The sequence below is a fragment of the Erpetoichthys calabaricus genome, chromosome 12 (assembly GCF_900747795.2).
Source record: "Erpetoichthys calabaricus chromosome 12, fErpCal1.3, whole genome shotgun sequence".
NCBI classification, from domain to species: Eukaryota; Metazoa; Chordata; class Cladistia; order Polypteriformes; family Polypteridae; genus Erpetoichthys; species Erpetoichthys calabaricus.
Window position 1 is genome coordinate 103,419,437 of NC_041405.2, and position 9,537 is coordinate 103,428,973.

A 9,537-nucleotide genomic window follows, 5' to 3' on the forward strand; every position below is an offset into this window, starting at 1 on the left:
GCCGGCAGTAAGTCGAACCCATTTCCAGTGAGAGTTGGACTCCGCCAGCGCTGCCCTTTGTTACCGATTCTGTTCATAACTTTTATGGACAGAATTTTTAGGCGCAGCCAGGGTGTTGAGGGGGTCCGGTTTGGTGGACTCAGGATTGGGTCACTGCTTTTTGCAGAAGATGTTGTCCTGTTTGCATCATCAGGCCGTGATCTTCAGCTGTCTCTGGATCGGTTCGCAGTTGAGTGTGAAGCGGCTGGGATGGGAATCAGCACCTCCAAATCCGAGACGATGGTCCTCAGCTGAAAAAGGGTGGAATGCCCTCTCAGGGTTGGGAGCGAGATCCTGTCCCAAATGGAGGAGTTCAAGTATCTCAGGATCTTGTTCATGAGTGAGGGAAGAATGGAGCGTGAGATCGACAAGCGGATCGGTGCAGCATCCGCAGTGATGAGGGCTCTGCATCGGTCTGTCGTGGTGAAAAAGGAGCTGAGCCACAAGGCAAAGCTCTCAATTTACCAGTCAATCTATGTTCCTACCCTCACCTATGGTCATGAGCTATGGGTAGTGACCGAAAGACGAGATCGCGAATACAAGCGGCTGAAATGAGTTTCTTCCGTAGGGTGCCTGGGCTTTCCCTTAAAGATAGGGTGAGAAGCTCAATCATCCGGGAGGGGCTCAGAGTAGAGCCGCTGCTCCTCCGCATCGAGAGGTGTCAGATGAGGTGGCTCGGGCATCTGATGAAGATGCCTCCTGGATGCCTCCCTGGTTAGGTGTTCCGGGCATGTCCAACCGGGAGGAGGCCCCGGGGAAGACCCAGGACACGCTGGAGGGACTATGTCTCTTGGGAAGTCTGGGCACCTCTGCTCAAGCTGCTGCCCCTGCAACCCGATCTCGGATAAGCGGAAGAGGATGGATGGATGGATGGAGTTTGTTGAAATGTGTGTCTCCAATTTTGCCTAGCCATACTGCACATTACTTTATATATTTTGTTATTCTGCCCTTGTAAATATTCTGGATTATGAAGAACACTTAGGGAATGGCACTATCTATCTTTTCTTTGTTTTGAATTTTTTTTTTGCTTTATAGGCATTCCAGCATCTGTTCAGACCAACTGTATGTGTTATTTATTTATTTAAAGAGCTTATCTATCTATCTATCTATCTATCTATCTGTCTGTCTGTCTGTCTGTCTGCCTGTCTGTCTGTCTGTCTGTCTGTCTGTCTGTATTTAACTTTATTATAATGTTCAAAGAAACAGTAAAACTTTCATAGACTTACCTATAGAGACTACGGGTTTTATTTAACTTTTATTTAATATTTACGGTTAACTGTAATCTTTGTTACTCATATGAAACTGCAGTAAGAGATTTTCCAGAAAACATTGGATCTCCCTTTATACCGTGTAACATGTTGCTAATGACAAAACATTTGCCTGCTTTTGATTAAGCTACTTATGTTATTGTTTCCTGTCCAGGCTATTCAAATATTATTTAATTTTACAGTATTTTTTAATTAAAAATCAACTTGCACTTTAGAATTAAATACCCAGCATTTTAATCGTGCAATTTCCAGTAAAAGTGGAAAGTCTTCTGAAATTGCAAGGGGATTCCCTACTTGCTGTTTGCTGCTAATTATGCAGAATAACACAGCACCAGGCATCTAGTTATGCCAAATCACTGTTCTTTTTCAATGTGTAAGTGTTGCTTTCTGGAAAGATATGGTAAGTTCCAAATTAGTACAAATCAGTGGACCGTTAATGCAGGAGGATTTGACTCACTCTGTAGCTGTCAGAGTGGTGTGCAGAGAAGATTCTGGAGCCCATCCTACTCATACATTCAGATATGCCATCATCCAAAAGCTAAGTAGTCAGCACTTACCAGGTTAAACTACAATACTGAAATGCATTGTCTGGTGACACTCTTCCCAGGCAAGCCACCTTAACTTGCTCTCCTTGGTCCAAACCTAACACTAACTCTAATGTTATACAGACAAATCTGCATCTTCGTACATATTCCTTCATTTCTTGATCGCCGATAGTGAAATCCTGTGGAGATAATATATGAACTGCTGCTCAGTCTGCTGCCTCTGTGACATCCACCCTTCTGGTCATAGCCTATCTACTTATTCTCTGTGGCAAGAGCTCATACCAGAGGAAGTGGGTTCAGAAAATTAATGTTTCGATAGTATCGCAATTTAGAATATTTGTACACAGAATGTATTGACTGCAATTAGTATAAAATAACAATGCCAATGGAATTTTAACTGAAGCACATTTTAGCAGTATTTTGTATTCTATAGCCACTCTATATTCTTCAAACTACTGAAATGCTGAGATAGGAAACAAAATATTTCTACACATTATGGCCAGGTGCAGGTAAAACAGCTGTACAAACTGGAAAGATTTGGGATGCCAACCAGATTGTCTGGTTTATTGTCCAAAAAAAAACCAAAGAAAATCAAACGCTTTTTGGCACGTCCCACTATAAAGGGAATCAAAATCAAGACAAGATTTTCAGGCTGGTTCAGCAGTAGTCAGGTCACTATAGTATCGGAGCTCTATCTGAGGATTTCGCTTGCCAGAAATGACTGACATCTCTTTCCAGGATACACAGATTTTTATGGAGGCTGAACTGCAAGGGGTGGAGTCAGTTGCCCTGACTGGGCGGTTTCTTGACCATGTGGGAAGAGAAGGAGATGACAGTGTTAGTGATAGAGCCCCCTCTCTTTCTGGTGGGTTATTACATACCTTGATATAGCCTGTGAGGAAGTCTTCTGACATGCATGTGTGACAATATCTATTTTCTTTATAGATGGATACAAATTATTTGAAATTGTTAAAATTTTCTTTTTTGGTAAATGACTTTCAGTGTATTATTATCTGGTTGCAATGGTGGTTCTTATTATTTTAATAGGATTATCATGTCAGTATGCCAGAACATGAAAGGTAAGAAGGTAAAAAGGTAAAATAGTAGAAGGGGTTGCGCAGAAATATCATTGAGCACATCAAAGTGATTGCAGAACTTGATGAAGCCTCTACTAATATCATGAAAATGGATTCAACTAATATAAAGATGGGCCGCCATTAAGCTATATTAATGTTAGTATATGTGATTTTTTTTTAGGTGATTGAATGCTTGAAAAACCTTTTCAATCAATGAAGAAACAAAGTCAACATGGCCAACAATTCTACATTCAATTGTTCCGGGGAAAAGATTCCATCTTTTCGAACAGAAACCCTATACTTCATCTTCTACTTGATCATTTTCATTCCTGGCCTTCTAGGTAACAGCATTGCACTTTGGGTCTTATGCAGGTTTATTAACAAGAAGAGCAGGGCTGTTATTTTCATGATAAACCTGACCCTTGCCGACTTAGCGCATGTCTTTTCCCTCCCACTCCGCATTTTCTATTATTTAAATGAAATCTGGCCGTTTGGTAAAGCTATGTGCTTGATGTGCTTCTATCTCAAATACTTGAACATGTACGCCAGCATTGTCTTTCTGGTTTGTATCAGCATTCAACGTTGTGTTTTCCTCATCAACCCTTTCAAAGCCAAAAACTGGAAACGCCGCTATGACATTGCGATAAGTGTTATCCTTTGGGTCGTGGTGGGACTGAGCTGCTCTCCCTTCATTCTAATGAGAAATACAGCTTCAGCAAATTTCAGCAATTGCTTCAGAGACTTACCTACGCGGAAGATTGAAATGCACCAGTCTGTGATCATGATATCTTTTGGTGAGCTACTGGGTTTCCTAATTCCCCTACTAGTAATCAGCATGTGCACATACCGGATTATCAATTCTCTGCAGCAAGACGGTACTATGCTTCGCGCCAGTGACCGGCGCAAAGCACTCCGTATGGTCCACATGTGCACTTTGGTGTTCTTATTCTGCTTTGTCCCTTATCATTTAAACTTTCTGTTCTACATGATGGTGAACCAGGACATTATCACCAACTGTACATTTCGAAAAGTCATCCTCACTTTTCACCCTATATCCTTGTGCCTAGCCAGTCTCAGCTGCTGTCTGAACCCCTTTATATACTACTTTTTGACTACTGAGTTCCGCGAGCTCTCTCACCGTGGCAGCATTGTGATCCGAAGTCGGTTAATGAGTCGGGAGAGTGGTTCCTCAATAAGGGAGTAAAGCAAAAAAGAAACTTCACTCTATTAACAATGAAGACAACATTGAATAAGGTTAAGTAACTGCATGCATCAAGATATCAAATGAGACTTTACATTCCAATATTTCACACAAAAAAAATGAGAAATGAGAAAAAACTCTGGTTAAGTTAAAAGGGCAGTATTCATTTGAATCATCATTGACAAAAAAATGATTCAGTAGACCTTATCTTTCAAAGATAATGTCATGGTGTACCTGCAGTACTATTACCTATACTCTTTTTTTAGTAAAAGTTTTATTTGTACAGTTTTTGGCATTTTTAATTTATTTTATTTTTTTCTTTTTATTTTTTGTGTGTTTAGGCAGCTGATTCATTATACAAAGCGAGTTGTAAACCACACAAGGCAAATGCTGCAGAAACCTGATGTGATACTTTGCAACTTTAGCTTACTTTCATAGACAGCCACATACTATATTGATATATATTCTTATTCAGTTTCTACTTACTCTTAAGCACTATACATAGTAAATACTAAACGCCTCAGCATAATTCTTAGTTAATACTAGCATGTCATTTTTGTATATATTGTAGGGTACAATATTTTACAAGGTTTGTTGCCTCAGTGCCTTTTGAAGAAATGGTAAAGTTAAATGAGAATGAGAAGGACTACATAAAGAGTTGAAAAACAAAGGGTTAAACATATCTGCTTGTACCCAACACAATTTCACAGTTGCTGTTTTTTGCTTTATGTACCACTTTATTTATAGTAATTAGATTAAATAAATAAAAAAGAAAACCACAAGTAGATGAGATAAGTTGGTAATAAGTGTTATTGCCACAAAGGAAATAGAGCTCTAAAATTCTTAAATTTCATTTTTCTTTTTTGTAAGAAAAAGTATTTTTCTCTCTTATTTTACAAAACATTACCTTCTAAACCGTTAACTGTCACTTGGTGGTTTACATGTGACTTGCACAGACTAGTGATTTCCACAAGTAGATTTAGATCTAAGCACAGAACAGTTTTGTATGTGGGACAGAGCATTAAAATGTTCAGAACAAAAAGTATATTCTTCATTCTTAACAATATAGCAATCATTTTAAAATAATTTTAAGGTCTACTTCAAACTTTCAGTTTATTTTCGATGTTATGGAATGTTTTTTTATGTTTTTGTTAATAAATGACTTCCTTTTTTGCACTAAAAACTTGACTTTTTTGTGTCTTGGAATAGTTAGCAGCAGTTCTAAAGGTGAGAATGACCCTGACTAGAGTATACCTGGCACATCCCAGAGCCTTAATGAACTAAAAACCATTCAAGAGAGTTCATGTGAGCAATTTCTCTTTTCAACGAGTACTGAGGAAGACAGAAGATGTGTGAGTGTAGGCAGTCTGCTTGGCAGCAGTAAATGGAGTCGACCAGATTTTATTGGGTGGCTGTTCTTTTTTCCTCCACACCAGGAAGTGCTGCGGGAGGTTCATGGTGCAGCACATCCAGATGCAACATAAATGGGGCTGCCTCACTCCATTCGAGGAGACAGAGTCGGGTGTTAAGAGGATGGAGCTTGCGAGTGGAGGAGTGTAGGCGGCAGGAGACTTGTGAGTTTAAGTACTGTTTGGTGCACTGTGCTGTGAGAAGGAAGAAATGAGAATAAAAACGTGTGTGTTTTGGAGATCTGGCTGTCTCAGTGTCTGTCTGTCTCTGGGCATCTTTCACAATATCAAACACTAAATACCAGTCTCTTTCATCTAGTGATGAGCAAAACAGCCAAGTTTCATTTTGCCCATAGTCTCAACAAATTGTCACAAATTTTTTGTTTTGCGTGCTGTTTTCCAATCAAAAAACCTGCTACTCACTAACATAAGATTATTTAGGGTTTTTAAAGATATTTGGGATGGAAAATATGAAATATTGCTCCCTAAGGATTCTGTGTTTACCTTTACTTTTTCCACATCTACATAATATTAGTATTCTGCAAGAGAATGCATCACATGAGAAGATGCCCTCTGTCGTTGCCTAGAACACCTCCTATTCCTGTTTTTGACCCCTGCATATGCGGCTGAGGTTTTGCGGGAAAATGCATTTTGAGAGACTCCTTTCTTCGTGTGTCAATAGCATGAATTTTTACTGTATGTTTTGCTGTGAATTAAATTTTCATCATAACAAGGATGAGTGCTACTGTGCAGTTCTGAAGAAGAATAGGTGAGACTAAACGTTGATGTGGTATGGTAATTTGTGACAGGAGCACCAGCATGAGTGAATCAGTATTGGGCCACTATCCAAACAACATTCAGCCAATGACAGTCCTGTGGCCAAAATCACCTTACTGATGACAGAAGTTGACTTGTGAAAAGCAGCAGATGGTCTACGGCTAATTAACTAACTGCTGAACACAGCATTGGTTCCAAAATGACATATTAGATTGTACAATTCAGGAGATCTTGTCACAAACTAAATGTACTCCTGCCAAAATAAAACAACGTGGCTAAAGAACAAAAACATTAGATATCATGAAAGTAGAGAAATAAGATATTTTTTTTAACCAATTAGGCTTATCTCTTTATATACAGTATTCATGTTAACCATCTGCTAGGATCATCCCTTTATATATTCACATTAACCATCTGCTAATGAGCTTTTTTGGCAGAATAATGCTTGGGGCAAATAGGGCAAAAATACAAAAGTTAATTTATCCTTGTACAGTTGTCCCCCAAGGCACAAGAACTTAATCTAAATAAATATATATGAGATTATTAGATGTACTCTACACCTATTTGTAGTGTTTTTAGGTGGCATCCTGTTTCAAGCTTCAAAATCTTGTTCAATTAAAACCATTCGTTCACTTTATGAATCTTCTTTATTCCAACCCTGAACAGGATGCCACTTTATCATAGTCTTTAGGTATAACCAAGTGCATTTTACGTATCGGACTCTTAATTTATGTGGTAAACATTATATTTCATAATCATATTCCTAGTTTTCTCATTTACGTGGGTTTATTTAGGGAATATTATATTCTTCTACTTTTCCACTTACATCAGTAACCCAAACCAGATTGATGGCCTAATTTCAGGTTCTTCTCTATTGAAGAAGAATGGTCAAGTTTGTGTTACTTGCACATTAATTATTGTACATCAAGCATAAACAAATGACATTGGCATACTTACACATACTGTAAGCAGTATATGGGAAAAATGTTAATTGCTCACTTTTTAAACTGTTATATTTTCCCAGCACTTTCTAACACAACAAAACAGCACTTTCTAACAAATGTTTTGTCAGAGCTGGTCAATCCATTAGACGGCCATCTCACTCACTCAGCACTTTTCCAATGCCACTTCTCCTCCTTGTGTGTTACACTTTACACTTGCACTTTCTGTTTTGATCACATGGCCAAAATCATACATATATTGGGAAAGGACATACTATACACCTTATTGTTTTATTACATATATATATATATATAATATTCATACACCATGTTCAAGCATAGGGGTGTTCATATGTGCACTTGGCACCAGGACACCCTAGGCCTCAGTTCAATGATCAACTTTGTGGTCGTTTCATCGGACTTGTGGCCACATGTCTTGGACAATCGGGTGAAGAGAGGGGCGGAGCTGTCAACTGATCACCACCTGGTGGTGAGTTGGCTTCCATGATGGGGGACGATGCTGGTCAGGCCTGGTAGGCCCAAACGTGTTGTGAGGGTCTGCTGGGAACGTCTGGCAGAGCCCCCTGTCAGAAGTAGCTTCAACTCCCACCTCCAGCAGAACTTCGACCACATCCCGATGGGATGTGGGGGACATTGAGTCCGAATGGGCCATGTTCCGTGCCTCAATTGTTGAGGCAGCTGACCGGAGCTGTGGCCGTAAGGTGGTCGGTGCCTGTCGTGGCGGCAATCCCTGAACCCGTTGGTGGACACCGGCGGTGAGGGATGCCATCAAGCTGAAGAAGGAGTCCTACAGGACCCTTTTGTCCAGTGGGACTCTGGAGGCAGCTGATAGGTACCGGCATGCCAAGCGGAATGTGGCTTTGTTGGTTGCTGAGGCAAAAACTTGGGCATGGGAGGAGTTTGGGGAGGCCATGGAGAACGACTTTCGGAAGGCTTTGAGGAGATTCTGGTCCACCATCCGGCGTCTCAGGAAGGGGAAGCAGTGCAGTGTCAACACTGTATATGGTGGGGATGGTGCGCTGCTGACCTTGACTCGGGATGTTGTGGGTCGGTGGGGGGAGTACTTCGAAGACCTCCTCAATCCCACTAACATGCCTTCCAATGAGGAAGCAGAGCCTGGGGACTCAGAGGTGGGCTCCCCCATCTCTGGGACTGAGGTCACCGAGGTGGTCAAAAAACTCCTTGGTGGCAGGGCCCCGGGGGTGGATAAGATACGCCCGGAGTTCCTCAAGGCTCTGGATGTTGTAGGACTGTCTTGGTTGACACGCCTCTGCAACATCGCATGGACATCAGGGACAGTGCCTCTGGATTGGCAGACCGGGGTGGTGGTCCCCCTCTTTAAGAAAGGGGACCGGAGGGTGTGTTCCAACTACAAAGGGATCACACTCCTCAGCCTCCCTGTAAAAGTCTATTCGGGGGTCCTGGAGAGGAGGGTTCATCAGATAGTCGAGCCTCGGATTCAGGAGGAACAGTGTGGTTTTCGTCCTGGTCGCGGAATTGTGGACCAGCTCTACACCCTTAACAGGGTCCTGGAGGGTGCATGGGAGTTTGTCCAACCAGTCTACATGTGTTTTGTGGACTTGGAAAAGGCATTCGACCGAGAGTATGGGGTACCAGACCCCCTGATAAGGGCTGTTCGGTCCCTGTACGATCGGTGCCAGAGCTTGGTCCGCATTGCAGTAAGTCGAACCCGTTTCCAGTGAGAGTTGGACTCCGCCAGGGCTGCCCTTTGTCACCGATTCTGTTCATAACTTTTATGGACAAAATTTCTAGGCGCAGCCAGGGCGTTGAGGGGGTCCGGTTTGGTGGACTCAGGATTGGGTCACTGCTTTTTGCAGATGATGTTGTCCTGTTTGCTTCATCAGGCCGTGATCTTCAGTTCTGTCTGGATCATTTCGCAGCCGAGTGTGAAGCGAGTGGGATGGGAATCAGCACCTCCAAATCTGAGATCATGGTCCTCAGCCGGAAAAGGGTGGAGTGCCCTCTCAGGGTTGGTAGCGAGATCCTGCCCCAAGTGGAGGAGTTCAAATATCTCGGGGTCTTGTTCACGAGTGAGGGAAGAATGGAGCGTGAGATCGACAGGCGGATCGGTGCGGCATCCGCAGTAATGCGGGCTCTGCATTGGTCTGTCGTGGTGAAAAAGGAGCTGAGCCACAAGGCGAAGCTCTCAATTTACCAGTCAATCTATGTTCCTACCCTCACCTATGGTCATGAGCTATGGGTAGTGACCGAAAGAATGAGATCGCGAATACAAGCGGCT

At 41.9% G+C, this 9,537-nt stretch overlaps 1 protein-coding gene across 2 annotated transcripts in view; it reads left to right on the forward strand.

Annotated features, from left to right (window-relative positions):
• p2ry10 (P2Y receptor family member 10) overlaps positions 1-5,551 on the forward strand; it is a 57,727-nt gene extending 52,176 nt beyond the window's left edge. For both annotated transcript variants that reach the window (XM_028815940.2, XM_028815941.2), the window contains exon 2: positions 3,110-5,551. In XM_028815940.2, coding sequence (XP_028671773.1) covers positions 3,161-4,132 — 972 coding nt within the window. In that variant the 5' untranslated portion in view covers positions 3,110-3,160 and the 3' untranslated portion in view covers positions 4,133-5,551. The remainder of the gene's footprint in view (positions 1-3,109) is intronic.
• The last annotated feature ends 3,986 nt before the right edge of the window (positions 5,552-9,537 follow it).